Genomic DNA, 18,032 nt, shown 5'->3' on the forward strand with positions numbered 1-18,032 from the left:
CACTGCCATGGACACATATAGGGAGGACCCCAGTTGTAAAGACTCACTTTGCCACACGATCCCACCCAGACACACCCCCAGACCGTACCGGGTGGCCCAGTGGTCTCGCCCACCATCCCAGCCAGACACCAAGGTGGTGTCTGTCAGGGATTCTGTCAGCTGTCAGGTATGTTTATCTCAATTGGGCATTCCAGAATTGGGGAAGTTATCACAGGATGGATTCGGGGATGCCCTGGGCCCACGGTGAGACGGACCTGAGTGGAAAAAAAACATTAGTCACCTGATCTCCATGAGCACCCCGTCTGACTGGTTGGCCACGTTGAAGTTTGGGGTCTTTGGGAATCAGCATGAGTTCAGAGCTGGTGTCTGGCGGTCCGCAAAAGGTCCGATTATTTCCTTTTTCCCAGTGCACAGTGACCCTGATCAAAGGCTGTAGGTCCCTTTGGGGAAGAGCCGTAGAAAGATTAACAGTATGAATTTGGGGCAGTGTACTGGGGTCCTTCCTCGAGGGGACCCGGCCTCCCCTCATTCAAGGGGCCTTGGGTCTGTAACCTGGCTCAAGTCTGGTGATTGATGGAGGGCCCGTGACTCTCTGGTTTTAGGATTCAGGTTAGACTTTGGTTCACTAGACCCAGAACTCTTCCGTGTATACAGACCAAGCCAGAACTTAGTGGAGAGGACATCTATTTCCCTCCTAGGAGCGCCATGATCAACTCCCAGCGCCATGGTCTCTTCTGATTGTTGTTTGCGGGGCTGTCCTTTATGGTGGCCACGCCCACCGCGTGGTGGTGGCCACGCCCACCTGGCCTTTGGCGGCTCAGTGCCGCGTCTTAGCCCCTGTCGCCCCCGGATCGGATGATCCCCGCTGCACTTGTTTCCCAGTTCAGGGGCGGCCACCGTGAGGTCTGGTCTGCAGAGAAGAGTTGCCGTGGAGACACAACCAGGCTTTGGACACACGCAAAGTGGTCCCCAGTTATAAAGACCCACTGTCTTGTAGTCATGGACACGCACTCACACGGAGACATACAACCTATGAGGCACAGCGTGACAGCCACAGCCCTTCCTCAGAGACACACGTCCCATTCAGTAGTAGGCTCGGCGGCGGACACACTCCTGGAGGTGGCCGCTACACCGACGCCCCTCCCCACAATGGCACGTCGACCCCAGCATCCTAAGTCCATGGCCTCAGCAGTCATGCAATTGTCACACACACGCACATGCACCAACCCCGGTGACCACCCGGCCCTGCCATCCAGCCCCACACGGGCCACCCTGCAGACCCATCAGAGTCCCCACCTCTCTAACCCCTTCCACTCAGCAACACCCACGCACTGCACAGGCAGCCTCAGAACTCCAGGTCCAGCTGGTTCCTCACCCCAGGAAGTGGGGGAGGTATTTTTAGTTACAATTAACCTCCCGCCCAGTTTCCCTCCTCCCCCATGGCACAGCCAATTGATTTAATTACAGAGGATTAAATGAGAGGTATTTTCAACCAGGTGGGGGAGGGGGAGAGGAGAGCTTCCCCTCCCCCACTTGCCAGTGTCCCTTTGCCAGCCAGGCCAGGTTGCAGGAATACAAAGCCCTCCCCTTGATGTAGACCTCAGGCCTTGGCCCAGCCCTGCCCCTTCCCCCATAACCCTCCCCCACCCGCCTTTAAAAGTGGGGAGAAGAGGTGTTGGAAGTCCTTCTTGCTGTATATCCCTCATCCATCCCACTTCAGTCCCTGGGAGTTTGGGGAGAGACAAACTGTAATCATAGTCACCAAAACAATATGTAACTCAGAAAACAATCGGTGATATAGGCCCTTCAGAAATCACAGACTCTTAGAATTCTATTTGTAAAAATGAGAGGTTGTGGGTTTCCCTGGTGGCGCAGTGGTTGAGAGTCCGCCTGCCGATGCAGGGGACACAGGTTCGTGCCCCGGGCCAGGAAGATCCCACATGCTGTGGAGCAACTAAGCCCGTGAGCCATGGCCGCTGGGCCTGCGCGTCCGGAGCCTGTGCTCCGCAACGGGAGAGGCCACAACAGTGAGAGGCCTGAGTACCGCAAAAAAAAAAAAAAAAAAAAAAAGAGAGGTTGTGAGGCAAGTGGTTAGCTCACAGCCTGCCTGGGTTCTAATGGGAACACCCACTCTCCAGCTCTGTGACCCCGGGCGAACGATTTCACCTCTCTGGGCCTCAGTTTCCTAATCTGGGAAATGTGGCCAGTGATCATACCTCCTCCTGGGGCTAAGTGGTAAGTGTTTACCAGATTGATAGGTATAAAGGTCCTGGAACAGAGCCTGGCACAGCACAAACTAGAGAAAGGGTAAATAAATGTGTAAAAGAGGCACCTGTACTCCCATCCCTACCCTGCTCTGCTTTTTATGACACTGTCAGCGTCTAACAGACTAAATGATGTGCTCATTTATTTGGTCCATCGCGGGTCTTCCCCACTAGGACGTCAGCTCCCCCAGGACAGGGTCTTGGGTTTGTTCACTCAAGTGCAGGGACGAGCAGAGGGTGCGTGTCCAGGGCATACCCGTGGCCAGGAGGAATGAACGACGAGGTGAAGGCGGCTGAGTCTCAGAACTATGGAATTTCTTCCTCCGTTCTCCACCTGTTTCCCAGGCACCTGCTGGGTTTAGGGTGCTTGCTGTCTGAGGCCCCAGGTCACTACGGTGACAGAGAGAGACAAACTCCTGCCTTCTGGTAGTGCTGAGGTTCCAGCCAATAATGAATAGGCAAATAAGTGATGGGGGACAGGGAATGAGGTGAGAGAGTGGTGGACAGAGCCGGGTGCTTTGGTTTGGCCGTTCCTGTGTCTTTGCAGAGGTGACCTCTGAGCCAGGAAGGTGTCCCAGGCAAGGGGAACAGCCAGGACAGACACCCCGAAGGGGGACTGAGCTGGTCATTTTCCACAAACAAGGTCAGCCTGCTGGGGTATGTTACCATGCAGCCCAGTCACTCCTGCTGTCCCCACTGCCTGCCAGCAGAGCCCCCTTGCTGACCTGTGGCTGGCCACAGATACACCAGAGAGCCCTTTTGAAGCCACAAGAACTGCCCAGCTCAGCCTACTACATCAACCTGTAGATTAATGTGCTAAAAATTCATTGGCCTTTTGAACCATGAAGCTGTGGTATGGTTTGTTACACAGCAATAGCTAACTGATACATACAGAGGGCCTGAGGAGAGAGCAGGATAAAGAGCATCAATTATTATTATAATTATTGATTCATGAGCTTCAAACTGATGAGAATTTGAATCATGGAAGAGACCCACAAACTCAGATTGGTAGCCTTTTGTTTTTAAGACTTTATGCTTAAAAAAAAAAGGTAAAAGACAACACAAGAGGGGAGTGGGGGAGGGGGAAAGAGGGTGGGCTGGGAGGATGAAGGAAACCTCTCTAAATGTCAGATCTGGGTGACCCTCCTTCCCTGATGGCCCCAGCCCACCCCCAATCCCTTCTCTGTCCTAGGGGTGGGGGGTTACCCAGCCGCCATCTTCTGAACACCCAGGCCCAGGATCTCAGCTCGGGTTCCAGGCAGAGTTGAGGGCAGAAGTGGGGCACAGGGCCTGGAGGCCTTGTCTTTGTCCTTGAGAGACCCTTGAGTGGGCACTCAGGCCCCTCATGTCCCGGCAGGGCCCCAGGGAGGTAGGCATTGAGTTAGGGGGGCCATAGGAGGTGGGGTCCTGAAGCCAGAGGGCCGGGCGTCGACCAGAAGCAGGTATGAGCCTGGCAGTCACAGTCCAGAGGTTGGGGTCTGTGGAGAGGAGAGGAGAGGCGAAGTCAGGAGATGGGGAGGGCGTCTGGACCTACATCAGGCCTTCTGCGCTGTCCCCACCAGCCCCACAGTGAGAGGGACACAGAGAGAGAGACAGAGACAGAGGCAGAGAATCAGAACAGAAATGGAGGGAAAGAGACAGACACAAATGAAAAAAAGACAAGGAGACAGTCAAGACAAAGAAAGAGATAAAGAAAAGGAGGACTTCCCTGGTGGCACAGTGGTTAAGAATCCGCCTGCCGATGCAGGAGATACGGGTTCAAGCCCTGGTCCGGGAAGATCCCACATACCGCGGAGCAACTAAGCCCGTGCGCCACAACTACTGAGCCTGCGCTCTAGAGCCCGTGAGCCACAACTACTGAGCCCTCATGCCACAACTACTGAAGTCTGCGCACCTAGAGCCTGTGCTCCGCAACGAGAAGCCACCACAATGAGAAGTCCATGCACCACAATGAAGAGTAGCCCCCGCTTGCTGCAACTAGAGAAAGTCCATGTGCAGCAACAAAGACCCAACGCAGCCAAATAAATAAATTAAAAAAAAAAAAGATAAGGCGAGAGGGACAGACAGAGCAGGATAGAGAAGAGACATCGAGATAATCAGAGATGGAGATGTGGAAAGAGAAAGAATGAGAGAGACAGAAATAAAGGGAGAGACAAAGAGGAAAAGGCAGGGGTTGGGAGAGACAGAGAAGAGTGGAGAGAGAAGTGGAGGGAGAAAAGGCAGCTTGCGTGGGGAGCAGAACAAGAAGCTCCCTCCATCACACCTGGTCCCAGAGGTCCCCTGACTCTGGACCGGGGCTCACCTGTCTGCAGTTGGTCAGGGCAGAGCTGAGACCCCCCCATGGACCTGCCGGGCACTGAACAAACCTCTCCTCCCAGGCTCCGGCCTCCAGTGCTCTCCAAGCCTAAGCCCTCGCAGGTCTCCACTCTCATATCCCAGCCTTTCTGTGGGCCCTGATTTCATTACTCACCCATGTGACTCACCAGCCTCAGCCCAGCCCAGTCCCTTTGTATGTATGTGTGTGTATGTAGTGAGGGACCTTTGCATATACTGTTCCTTCCTCTCCTGTCTCACTCCTCTTATTCTCCTGGTCTCAGCTCCAAAGTGCCCTCCTCCAGGAAGTCCTCCCTGAAACCCCCAGCCTGGGCCCGATGGCCCCTCTGGGTTCTTCCAGTTCCTGGGTTCCCTCCTCCCAGCCCTGTCCACTGTAGGTCATTACTGTCTGGGGACAGATCTGTCTCCCCCACTGGATTGTGAGCCTCATGGGCACAGGGCTGGGCTGTCATGGTCACTGCAGGTAGGTAGGTAGGTGGATGAATGCATGAATAAGAGGGTGGATGTGTGGGTGCGTGGATCAGTTTGGAGGTGGATGGATGAGTGGATAGGTGGGTGGATAGATGAATGAATGAGTGGGTGAATGTATGTTTGGATGGATGGTGGGTTGGTGGATGATTGATGGATGGATAAATATATGTATGGGTGAATTCATGGATGGATGGATGAACTGGAGAACTCTCAGTTCAGGGACACAGGCTGACCCTGCCCTGGGTGGGCTCACTGCTGGAGTCTGGAGGTCTTACGAGGGGTTGAGAATAGCACAATCTCCACCCCGGTGCTCCTAGACCTCGGACACTCACATTTCTCCTGACTCCAGCATCTATAAATAATGCCACTCTCCTTCTAAGTTCAAACTCATCCCCACTGATCCTGGAAGACAAAAGAGGAGTGTTAGTGGTCTTCACCAGACACCCCCATATGCCCCACTCCCCCTTCCTTCCCCAGGGGACTCCTCTATCAGGACAAACTGAGCCATCCTTTAAGAGGGTGCTGGTCCTTTAAGGAAAAGAGCTTTCCAATGGGTGGTTGAAGCCTGGAAGAAGCAAACTCCGGGAGGAAAGGTGGGGACCAGGAAATCTGCATTTGCATCTTCGACTCCCCTCTTAAGCAAATGAAGCAAGGTGTTTTTCAAGAACTTAATCCCAGAAGGTGGGGCACATTGTTTGGAGGAGGGGCCTGGAGTGCTGGGGGTGTGTCTTAGCTAGGGGGCGGGGCTTACCTGGGGGCCTGACAGTCCCTTGTGGCTGAGTCTCCGTGTAGCCCCCCATGGGCTGGCCCTCTGGGCTGAAGGCTGCACCCTGCCCTGCTAGGGGAGTTAACGGGTGCAGGCTGAGCCCCAGGATGCCTGGTTCAGGCTGTGATACTCCCCCAGGAACACTAGACCCTCTCTTCCCACCTTCTCCCTGTACCTGTGCGGTTGGATTGATCGATCATTGGTTGCACGATGCGTCTCCGGGCATTAATGAACCTGGGAGGGGGTCATGGAGATGGAGGAGGGTGCAGAGAGGCAGAAATGAATACACAGGGACAGAGAGACGGCAGGCGAGAGAGGACGGGCACAGGGGCGGCAAAGCAGAGGCAGGAGGAAGAGAGGCTCCGAGGGGCTTTGGGGCCTCCTTCAGCACCGCGGACAGCGCCCGGCCTCCCACCCCGGGCTGGCCCACGGACCGCCCAGGCCTCCTGTGTCACTCACCAGTTGTTGACTTGTAGGATGGTGAGCCCCGTGTCCTGGGACAGCTGTTTCTTCTGCTCCTCTGAGGGGTACGGGTGCTGTGGCCACCAGCAAGAGTCACCCTGCTTGCCTGGCTGCCCTCTGATCCCCAAGGCCTGGCCTGCCCAGGTCCCAGGGAGTTGGTGAGCCCAGGCTGAGGCAAGGCCAGGAGAGACGGCGGCGTGTCTGAGCTTCTCCGTGTTCCCCGGGGCCCAGTGGAGGGAGTCAGAGCCACGCTTTGGGCAATTACACCGGTGGGTGTCCCCCCACCTCTTCCAGCAATTAGAGGCTAATTGGCCAGCTCTCAACAGGGAGGTGGAGCTGGGGGAGGGGGGAACTGGGGGAACTCCACCGCCCTGGGGAAAGGAGGCAAAGCCGAGCACCAGCCCGCTCTGAGTCCGCTAGGTCCTTGGGCATGTCTCTCCCCGTCCCAATCTCTATCTTTCTCTGTGTCTGTCTGTCTGTCTCTCCCCCAATGTGACTCAGTCTCCCCCTGTGTCTCTCTTGCTCTGACTCAAGGCTCTCCATAACTCCCCATCTCTATCTTTGTTTTGGCCTCTCCCTGTCTGTCCTCCTGTCTCCTTGAGGCAGGGTGGTTTGGTGATTAAGGCCAAACTGCCTGCATTTGAACCCACTTCTGGCTGTGAGACCTCTGGGCCTCAGTCTCCTCATCTGCGAAATGGAGCTAACAACATCCCTGTCCTCACGGGGTATGTTTGGCTGGATGGTGGATGACTGATGGGTGGGTGACTGGATGGGAGGGTCGGGGGTGGGGGAGAGGACTGAATGACTCACGAGCCCTTAGTGGCACCTGGCACCCAGGTAGTGCTCATGGCTGTCTGCTCTTGTCAATCCCCATCTGCTTGAGATTCTCCCTCAGTATTTCCCTGCTGCCTCAGTCTCCCGTCTCTGGGTCTCTCTCCGGCCTCAGTTTCTGTGTGGCCATCCTTCTCCATCTCTCTCTCTGCCCACCCCGCCCCAGGGCCCCAGGGCTCTCACCGAGAGGTGCTGGAACAACCAGGCTCTCATGATGTTCGTGGCCACCTTGGGGAAGATCCCTCTCTTCTTGTTCTGCCGCCGCTCCTGGTCCAACTCCTCGTCCTCTCCCCCAGAACTGGGAGAGGCCACATTTGTGTCTAGTCCATCTCCTGAGCAGGGAGAGGCATGCTGTGCTGTGGACGGGAAAGGTGGGGGACCAGAGGGACCCAGAACGCTCCCCCAAGGCACCACTCCACACCCCAGTCATCCTTGTCCCTCTGGAAGTCCTACCTGTTGTCTAACTTCAATCCTCAGACTGACTCCCACCTTTCCCCTCCACCTCTCAAGCTCCTCACCTTGGTCACTGGAGTTGTCACCACTCTGGGAGGCCAGGCCCCCGCTGGATGGACCTGGGGTCCCCAAATGTACAGACCCACTGTCTTCATGGTCTCTAATCCATGTAGTATTCTGGAAAATAGGAGTTGGAAGTCAGTGCCAAGGCTTGGGGTGTAATATACTACAGTGGCTAAGACCACAGGCTCTGGAGCTAGGAGTCCTGAGTGTGAAGACTGTGTCTGCCTCTTTCCTGGCTGTGTGTGACCTTGGGCAAGTCACTTCACTTCTCTGTGCCTCAGTTTCCTCAACTGCAAAAATGGAGGACAATAGCCATCCCCACCCACCTCACAGAGTGTGGTAAGAATTCAATGAGTTAATTTACGTAAAGGCACACAGCAATCACTCAAGAAAGATGAGCTTGTACAGATCTCTGGCACCTTATCAGAAATCCCTGGAAGCCAGCGCTCTTTCAAAATTCAAAACTTTTCACATCTTTAGGCAAAAGATGTAAATCAGTGCACACGCCATGTATTTCCTGACACCTCCACAGTGTCTGGAGCATAACCTCGTCATCAAACTCATTAACATTTCTGCAGCAAAATGGATGAATATTTAACTAAGTGGAATAAATAAAGGCTATAAATAGCCTCTCATTAGTTCAGGTCAGATTTTGCTGCCAAATGAGTCTGTGCTAAACTTATGGGGAAAAAAACACCAACTTTTAGTTTTCAGAGATTTGGTGGTCTCCAAATTGCAGATCAGGGAGTCGGGGGTTGTATTTTCTTTATCCAAACTCCTACACACTTTGAGGAACTTGACAATGTGTTGAATTCACCCCCTGCCCCAGCTCTGTGTCCCAGGAGGCCTACCCACCTGTATAGATACATCATTTCTTTGTCATTGGTTTAAGGTTCTTTTACATGTTTTTGTTGTTGTTGTTGTTGTTTTGGGTTTTTTTTGCGGTACGCGGGCCTCTCACCTCCTTGGCCTCTCCCGTTGCAGAGCACAGACTCCGGACGCGCAGGCTCAGCGGCCATGGCTCACAGGCCCAGCCGCTCCAAGGCATGTGGTATCGTCCCGGACTGGGGCACGAACCCGTGTCCCTTGCCTCGGCAGGCGGACTCTCAACCACTGCGCCACCAGGGAAGCCCTGGTTTAAGGTTCTTCAGTTGTTGGGAGGCAGATGGGGTGGAAGTGGGGATGGCAACAGCCACCTGCTGTTGCTGAGCCCTGGGGTACACCCCTGACCCTGTTGAATGTCCTAGACCCTGCCCTCTGTTTTGTAATTAGTCCCCCACCCCTGCAAATGACCCAGTGTGGATGCATCATTTGTGTCCTTCCAGGGCTCAGCCTGAGACACGGCACCTTAGAGAAGTTTTCTCCGGGCTCAGAATATCTGTGTGGAGTTTAGAGTCTGAGGGCATTGGGGATGGGTTGTGTGCAAGCGACAGAATCATTAGGTCTGAAGGCTTTTGAGCATTGTTGGAGTTGTCACCCTGCCCTTCTGGCACTGGATCTGATCGGATGAGCGTCCATGTCAGTGTACCTGAAGCTGTCCTGAGACTGTCATGCAGCATGTAAGTGTGAATGTGCCTACGTCCGTGCCCGACAAGGCAAGGTTGTCCCTGGAGAAGAGGTGTCACGTGGGCAGAGCTAAGACACGCAGCCATATTTGAGCATGGTTGTGTCACTCTCTCAACCGGCCAGGTGGCTACATCTGACAAATGCAAGGCTACATTTATTTTTCTAAGCTTGTGGCTGTAGTTCTAGGGGTTGGTGTCCTATCTGGGAGATAGTGCGTGGTTATCCTGAGTCCTGCATGAGTGGGCAGGCAGCTCCGTGATTCTTTGGCAGGGGATGATGGCCATAGGAGTGTGCTGGCAGCTGTGTGAAGATATAGAATATGGCTATGCCTCCAAGGGGGTTGTAACTGATCAGCACACGCACATGGTGTGCTACTGAGCAGGTGCATAATACGGGTTGTGGGGCAGAGGGTCCTTGAGGCTCATCTGTGACTGCTGTGTGCACATGCTCGAGTCTGCATAGTTGTGGTACGGCCACGTGCCTGTATTTGGGTGTGGGTGTCATGTTGTATAATTGCTGTGTTGATAGTGTGACCGCCTTGTGGGTATGGGCCTCACTGGGATCTGCACAGCTGTTGTGTGATTGTTGCCTGGGTGCCTAAGTCTATGAAACTATAGTCTGATTGTATCTGAGACTGGATGAATCTGGGGCCACGTGGCCATTGAGTGGCAAGGTGTGTGCTCACACCTACAGTAGTCCAATTGTTAAGAGGTTAGGGTAGGACTTCCCTGGTGGCGCAGTGGTTAAGAATCTGCCTGCCAATGCAGGGGACACGGGTTCAAGCCCTGGTCTGGGAAGATGCCACATGCCGTGGAGCAACTAAGCCTGTGCACCACAACTACTGAAGCCCGCGCGCCTAGAGCCCGTGCTCCGCAACAAGAGAAGCCACTGCAGTGAGAAGCCCGTGCACTGCAAGGAAGAGTAGCCCCCGCTCGCCGCAACTAGAGAAAGCCTGCATGCAGCAACAAAGACCCAATGCAGCCAAAAATAAAGACATCAATTTATAAAAAAGAAAAAGAGGTTAGGGTAGCGTGTGTGTGTGTGTGTGTGTGTGTGTGTGTGTGTGTGTGTGTGTGTGTGTGTGCAGGCACTGTGGTTGCTCTGGGTCTAAGTGTGACTGTAGCTGAGCTTATGTCATAGGATCTGGGGCCATTTGGCTCCATCTCCAGCTGGGTGGCTGTCATGTTGTTGAGGTGTGTGTACTGCACACACACACACACACACACACACACTCTAGAACAGCAGCGTGTCAATCAGGCTGTGATCTATGATGCTATTATGCCGCTGGGCTGTGAGTGTTTAAGTATGTGGCATATGCTATCACCTGACTGTGAATGTAATGGGTTTTGTGGCTGTTTGTGAACCTATGTGGGTGTAGCCAAGTCTACGGGTGGTATCTGCAGCTGTCGGGGTGTATATGTGTGCTGTCATCCATCTGTATTGCAGTCTGTGTAGCTGTTGCATAGCTGGTGCATGTCCTGTGGTCAGACCATGTCTGACTGTGGCTGTCTGAGGCCGTGTGGTGTGTTGTGTGTGCCCTGATGCTGGAACCCAGCTCTCTGGGCATGCCTTTGGTTTCAGGGCAATGCCTGTTGCCCCATCCTGGGGCCCACCTGATCTGGGAGGCTTGGGCAGGAGGCCGGGTAGTCGTCGAGATCCTCCCTGCAGCCGCCGTCCCGATCCTCGATGACCAGGTCTATGGGCATCTTTCCCTTGAGGCAGGTGATGTAGCGGTGACAGAAGTTGTCGCACAGGTCGTGGACCTGAGGGGGCACCGGGGTACTGGGGGGGCCACCCGGGGGCCAGGGCTGGGGTGTATAGGGATGGGGGTGGCCTTCTGCTCCAACTCTGGTGGGGAGAGAGCCTGAATGAAGGGTGGAGGGGGCAAGAAGGGAAGGGATGGGGGGCAAGTGAGGGCGTGAGGGGAAGTGAGAAGCACTTACCTTCTCCAGCTCCAGCAGGTGGAAACGGAGCACTTGAATGGCCTGTATCATCTGAAAACAGAGACACAAGAGGGGAGGGAGAGAGGGAGCGAGACAGAGAAGAAGGAAGAGGAGAAGGTGAAAAAAGAGAAGAAGGAGGAGGAGGAGAAGAGGAAGAGGAAGAAGAAGAAAAGGAGAAGGAGAAGAAGGAGAAGAAGAAGGGGAAGAGGAAGGGGAAGAGGAGGAAGGGGAAGGGGAAGAGGAAGAAGGGGAAGGGGAAGAAGGAGAAGGGGAAGGGGAAGAAGGAGAAGGGGAAGGGGAAGAAGGGGAAGGGGAAGAGGAAGAAGGGGAAGGGGAAGAGGAAGAGGAGGAAGGGGAAGGGGAAGAAGGGGAAGAGGAAGAGGAAGAAGGAGAAGGGGAAGGGGAGGAAGGAGAAGGGGAAGGGGAAGGGGGAAGGGGAAGAAGAAGGGAAAGGGGAAGAAGGGGAAGGGGAAGAAGAAGGGAAAGGGGAAGAAGGAGAAGGGGAAGGGGAAGAAGGAGAAGGGGAAGGGGAAGAAGGGGAAGAGGAAGAGGAAGAAGAAGGGGAAGGGGAAGGGGGAAGGGGAAGAAGAAGGGGAAGGGGAAGAGGAAGAAGGGAAGAAGGGGAAGGGGAAGGGGAAGAAGGGGAAGAGGAAGAGGAGGAAGGGGAAGGGGAAGAAGGGGAAGGGGAAGGGGAAGAGGAGGAAGAGGAGGAAGGGGAAGGGGAAGAAGGGGAAGGGGAAGGGGAAGAGGAAGAAGGGGAAGGGGAAGAGGAAGAGGAGGAAGGGGAAGGGGAAGGGGAAGAAGGGGAAGGGGAAGAAGGAGAAGGGGAAGGGGGAAGGGGAAGAAGGAGAAGGGGAAGGGGAAGAAGAAGGGAAAGGGGAAGAAGGAGAAGGGGAAGGGGAGGGGGAAGAGGAAGAAGGGGAAGGGGAAGAGGAAGAGGAGGAAGGGGAAGGGGAAGGGGAAGAAGGGGAAGGGAAAGGGGAAGAAGGGGAAGGGGAAGGGGAGGGGGAAGAGGAAGAAGGGGAAGGGGAAGAGGAAGAGGAGGAAGGGGAAGGGGAAGGGGAAGAAGGGGAAGAGGAAGAAGGGGAAGGGGAAGGGGAAGAGGAAGAGGAGGAAGGGGAAGGGGAAGAAGGGGAAGGGGAAGGGGAAGGGGAAGAAGGGGAAGGGGAACAGGAAGAGGAGGAAGGGGAAGGGGAAGGGGAAGAAGGGGAAGGGGAAGAAGGAGAAGGGGAAGGGGGAAGGGGAAGAAGGAGAAGGGGAAGGGGAAGAAGAAGGGAAAGGGGAAGAAGGAGAAGGAGAAGGGGAAGGGGAAGGGGAAGAAGGGGAAGAGGAAGAGGAGGAAGGGGAAGGGGAAGAGGAAGAAGGAGAAGAGGAAGGGGAAGAGGATGAAGGAGAAGAAGGAGAGGAAGAGGAAGAAGGAGAAGAAGAAGAAGGGGAGGAAGAAGAAGAGAGAGAAACAGAAAAAGTGCATTGGATGACAAACAGAAAAAGAGTGCAAAGAGAGAGAAAGACAAAATGACAGGGGCAGAGAGAAATAGAGAACAGAGATGGAGACCCAGAATTAAGGAACAAGGGAGTGTGAGATTGAGATCAGAGACAAAGAAAGAGAAGCAAGAGGTGCAAGAGACAAAAGAGGACCCATCACAAGAGGCGTGAGCTAAGGTATGCTCTAATAACAACACGACATCCTTTGCCTGCTTGCCCTTGGATCCATTTCCCACCCTTCACCTGAAAACTACATTTCCCAGAGTCCTTTGCCAAAGGGTTCAGCCAATAGGAAGCTCTGTTGGGAGCTGGAAAGCAAAAGGAAGGGACAAGCCGGGGTATTTCTCCCTCTCTCTCCCTCTCCTCCTTCTCTTCCCTTTCTCTCTCTTCTCTCTCCTCTCCTCTCTCCTTTACAGCTAACTGCTTTTATTCATTTTGGTGTGAGCCCTGTTCTGAGTGATAGAACAGCGAACACTTAACGAGTCCCCATTCAGTGCCAGGCATTGTGCTACATGCTTGACTCTCTTTAACTCATTATACACTCACAACAGCCCTACAAGATAGAAATTATTACCAGCTACACTTTACAGATGAGGAAAACAGGGCCCAGGGAGATGGAACTACTTGCCCTCGTTCTTAGAACTAGTAAGTGTAGAGCTGGGATTCGAACTCAGGCCATCGAGTCCCTGTTCTCAAACTCTAGGCTACACTGCATTGCAAATGGACAACAATTATCACTATCTGAGGACGTGGGCCAGGCGGTCTCCTCTTTGCTCCCACAAGCAATCCCAGGGCTATGGAGGGTGGAACAGGAGACCCCCTTGGAGGAGGAGGAGTTGGGGAGGGCCCAGGTCTCACCAGATTGTCCAGCTCCGGGTTGGAGGAGAAGAGAGGCCTCTCGGAGCGGACCTGGGAGAAAGAGAGAGGCCAGGAAGGGCATATCCTGTCTCCTGCCCACCCCACTTCACTGGTTCTCCTGGCGCACAGCGGGTGGTGGGTGCCCACCTGCTTGGCAAAGGCTGCAATGTCCTCATTGAAGGAGTCCGAGGAGCATACGTCACTGCCTGGGGGTGTGCCCAGCCCAGTCCCAGCCCCATCACGGGGAGAACACGTGGCCAATTCACATTTCTCAAAGACCAGGGCCAGCAGCGGGAAAAGCGGGTGTCTGGGGAAAGCAGGAGAGGTGAGAGTTCATGAGGGGAGGGCAGGGGGGCTGGGAAGTATGGTGCAACCGGAAGGTGGAGAGGAGACCCAGAGGGAAGAGGTGGAGAGACAGAGACAGAGTGACACCGAGTCACAGAAGAGAAACATATAAAGAGAGACAAAGAAACAGGGCGGGGGGCACATCCCGAGACCCCGTGGAGCCGTCAGCCTTGTCCCCACTCACCCGTAGATCTCATCCTTCTCCCTCCTCAGGCCATCACTATCCAAGCCCAGGGGCGGGGGCTGGGGAGGCCGGTGGGGGCCGTAGGGCCCGGGGGCTCTCGGTGCCGCGGACACTGCCTCCGAGAAGCCAGCCAGGGCTGCAGTGCTGTCCACGATGCCGGGGTAGTGGGGCAGCTCATCGTACTGGATGGGGGGAGGTGAGAGGGGAAGAGCCCCAGGGAGGTGTCAGCACCAACAAGAAACCTCCCTACCCTCGCACCCAGGAAATGCCCCCTCCTTGCCCCAGTCACCTGCCCTACGGTCCCCAAGTGTCCCAGCCTTGCTCCCTTAGGCCCCATATGTCCCGTGGAGCTGTCTGGGTGGGACTGAAGGCCCTGTCCTCAAGCCTTCCCTTGGACCCGTGGACTGTGAAAAATGTCCCATCAGAGATTCCCAGTGTGTGGGCAGGAGGGTCCAGGGGAGAGAGACTGACCCAGGTCTTGGATCTGAGGGTCAGGGTTGGGGGGTCAGGGAGTGGCTGGCTGGTAACTGCCAGCTTCTCACAGAGAGTTGGGGGGAGAGAGATTCAGAGAGAGGGAGAGAGATGTGAGAGAAGAGAGAGACTGGGAGGGAGATGCAAGAGAAAGACAGAGGGGAGGAGAGATTAGAGGGAGAGAGAGAGAGGGAGGGAGAGAAACGGTGAGAGAGACAAAAAAGGTGGAGAAAGAGACAAGAGATAAAGAGAGATGTAGAGTCAGAGGGAAGAGCAGAGAGGGAGAGAGACACACAGAGAGAAGATACAGGAGAAACAGGCAAAGGGAGACAGGGGGCAGAGAGAGAGAGAGAGAGAGAGAGAGGAGGGGAGAGAGAGGAGGGGAGAGAAATTGATTCTCGCTCACGGGCACTGCCCATCAAAGCAGTGCATTGTTTGTACACAAATGTACGCATACAGTCTCCCCCGCTTCAATTTCATTTCACAGATGAATATGCACGTCTGAGTGCATGTTAACTTATCACACTCCACTCCCCATGTGGACCCACCACACACGCACACACGTACACACACACACAGCCAAAAGCCAGGCGCAGGAATGAATGAATCAATCAATGCATGAGACATTTAGCACAGTGCCTGGCACACATTCAATAAACACTTGTTGAACCAAAGTATAACCCGGCTCAACCACACAAACGCACTTGTGCCAACAGCCCCAAAGAGAAATCACGCGTGAGATTTCTGTGTCCTGTCATCACAGAAGCACACGCACCGGTGAAGCCAGGGGACCTTTAAGTCACCCACGTCCAATCCTTTCCTCGGAGATGAAGAAACTGAGGTTCAAAGAGGCACAGGGACTGGAGAGGGGGAGGCACCAGTGTTCCCGCCGTCGCGGGGGTGCGCACGGAGGGCTCTGAGTGTGTGTGTGTGTCTTGCCTTTCCTCCTAACTTCTCCTGAGCACTGAAGTTGAATCCAACTGCCCCCCACTGTTCATCGCACATCTCAGGGTGTCCTCGAATCCTGCGGTATTCCCGCCCCCCTCCACCCCCAAAGGTGCCTGCTCACCTCCTCGCCTGTCTTCCCAACCCCAAGACAGCGGAAGAGAATCCCTTGGCCCTGCCTAGGGAGACCCACCTCTCCCAGCACTGTCCCCACGCCTAAGCCTCTGGAGGACTTGGAACAAAAGTAGACCAGGGAGAAGGATGGGGGAGGGACGAAAAAGAAGCGGGGCGGGGGGTAGGATAAAGGGCCTGAGATGGAGGGGAGACCAGGGGCAGAGAGGGGAGACTGAGGGGCAGAGAGAGGGGAGAGCCGGGGTTAGGAAGAGGGGAGATTCAGGGGCAGGGAGAGCGGAGGCAGAGAAAGAGATGGTGGAGAGAGCGGGATGGGCTGATGGGGGCCAGAGCCCCCCAGGGAGGAGATGGAAGGATGAGGGATGCGACCACCGGCCGGGGCACAGGATCGTCCGCCCTCAGACCTACCCTCCGGGCCATGGGCTGATGCCGGCGGCAGCTCCCGGGTCCCTCCAGGGCCTGGCCGGCGGGGAGGGCGCAGCCAGGGGCAGCGGCCCCAGATGGCCCGCGGGGCCGACGCCAGGGGGTGGGGCAGGAGGCTGGGTGCCCGGCCCCCCCACCCCCACCGCCGTCAGCGGCAGGCGCCGGGCCGTACGGAGGCTCCGAGCATGGACCCCCAGCCTCCTGCCCCCGCGGGGGTCACAGCTAGGGGCTCCTGCCAGCGAGGGCAGCGGCGAGAAGGCGGGGGAGGGCCGCCCGAGGCCCCCTCCCCGGGGCCTCCAGTCCCTCCCCCGGGTCCTGGGAGGATGGAACCAGCCCGAGATCCACAGACCGAGAGGCGGGGGAGAGGGGGGCGCGAGGGGGCCCGGCCCGGGGGGCGGGCGGCGGGCGGCGGCTCCCAGCGCGGTGCGGGGTCCCGGCGTTGGCGGGCCGGAGGGATGCTGGCGGCTCCGTCTCTCCCTCTCTCCCCCTCTCCCCCTCTCCCGGTCTCTCCCTCTCTCTGTGGTCACATCCGGAAGTTCCACAGCGGAGATGCTTAACCCACTGTCCGCCGGCGGCTCGGCCGCTGGCGGGGCTGGGCGGGGCTGGGCGGGGCGGGGCGGGGCGGGAGCGTCCGGAGCCCCCTCCCCTCCCCTCGCCCTCCCCGCTCCCGGGGGCTGCGGCCGCTCCGGGGGCGGTGTTTTGTATCGGAGTCTCGCAGCGTCTGGTCTGCCTCGGTCCCCACCCCTCCTGCCTTCCTCTCTCCACGTCGTGCGCTCTCCTCCCACCGCGCTCGGGTCTTCTCCGCCGGTCCCCCTCCCGGCCGCCCCAGGTCCCCGTCTCTCTCTCTCTCCATCTCCCTGCTTCCCTCTTTTCTCTAGGTCTTCGAGTCTCTCTCTCTACATTTCTTTCTCTCTTTTTCTCTCTGTCTCTGTGTCTGTGTCTCTCTCCCATCTCTGCCCCTCTCCTGGCCGCCCACGCTCCCACTCAGGCCCTCTGATCAGTGCCTCTCCCCCTCCCCCTTTTCCCTGTTCTCTCTCTCTGACTGGGAGACACAGCTCAGCAGAGAACCAGAGGCTGGAAGTAACCAAACCCTATGCTGTACTTTCTCTTCCTTCTCCAGCGCCCCCCGCCCCCCACAACTTCCCACCCCGGGAGACAAGGACACTTGTGCGCTTGCCTGAAGCCATCTCTGTGTGTGTGTGTGTCCCCAGCTGTGTCTGTCTGCGTGTCTGGTTGTTGGATCAGGCCTGGTGTGGGTGTTGTTTCTGTTTCTGAATATAGTGGGTGTGTAAGTGGTGTGTGTGCGCGCGCATGCGTGCACGTGCCTGGAAATATCACTCTGCCCCTCTGCCAGTTTTTCACCGTTGCCTTTTGGAAGTTTCTTAGCCTGAAACCCCCTCAACAGCTCTCAGGGAGTTTGTGATGAAATCTCCAAAATTGAGGGTAAACGATGTGCCTGGGTACACATCTGCTGGAGAGCAGGTTCACAGCTTTGATCTGATTCCTGGAGGAGCCTGGGACCCAGGCAGCCTTTGAAACTGGTGTTCTAATGAAATAAAGATTTCTGCAACAAAAGTTTATTGAGTGCCTACTGTGTGTTGGGTGACGTTCTGGAGATGTAGCAGGGAACAAAAGCCTACTGTTCCTGGTCTCCCAGTGCTCACATGCTACTGGGGATGGTGTGGGGGAGAGAGATTAGTCCGGTAAATAAATGTGTAAGTATAAAATCATGCCTGGAGGTGATAAGTGCTCTGAGACGAAGCAGAATAAGGACAGGGGGCTGACAAAAGCTGCACAGGGCAAGTTCTCAGAGGAGGTGACATCTGAGCAGAGACCTGAAGGAGGGGAGGGAGGGAGCCACACTGATGTCTGGGGAAGATCATTCCAGGCAGAGGAATGGCAGGTGCAAAGGCCCTGGGGCAGGAATGTTTTGGAGGCCAGCAAGGGCAGGAGAGGGCATGGTGCTGGGGGGAGGGAGGTTGAGACCCCTGGGATTCATTCTCTCACTGGCTTTTCTACAGTAGTGTCTTTAGCCT

General features: G+C 55.9%; 1 protein-coding gene across 1 annotated transcript; it reads right to left on the reverse strand.

Moving 5' to 3' along the window:
* Positions 1-3,275: 3,275 nt before the first annotated feature.
* MEIS3 (Meis homeobox 3) lies at positions 3,276-16,849 on the reverse strand (the record flags this gene model as incomplete). Its single annotated transcript, XM_079724120.1, has 15 exons — positions 3,276-3,742; positions 5,402-5,471; positions 5,821-5,907; positions 5,998-6,069; positions 6,295-6,371; positions 7,312-7,460; positions 7,647-7,758; positions 10,824-10,973; positions 11,154-11,204; positions 13,497-13,547; positions 13,644-13,803; positions 14,026-14,207; positions 15,982-16,032; positions 16,134-16,311; positions 16,653-16,849. 15 exons carry the CDS (start codon positions 16,847-16,849, stop codon positions 3,722-3,724), a joined length of 1,608 nt encoding a protein of 535 aa, XP_079580246.1. The 3' UTR covers positions 3,276-3,721.
* Positions 16,850-18,032: the final 1,183 nt, after the last annotated feature.

This window comes from Hyperoodon ampullatus, assembly GCF_949752795.1.
Source record: "Hyperoodon ampullatus genome assembly, chromosome: 18".
Taxonomy (NCBI): domain Eukaryota; kingdom Metazoa; phylum Chordata; class Mammalia; order Artiodactyla; family Ziphiidae; genus Hyperoodon; species Hyperoodon ampullatus.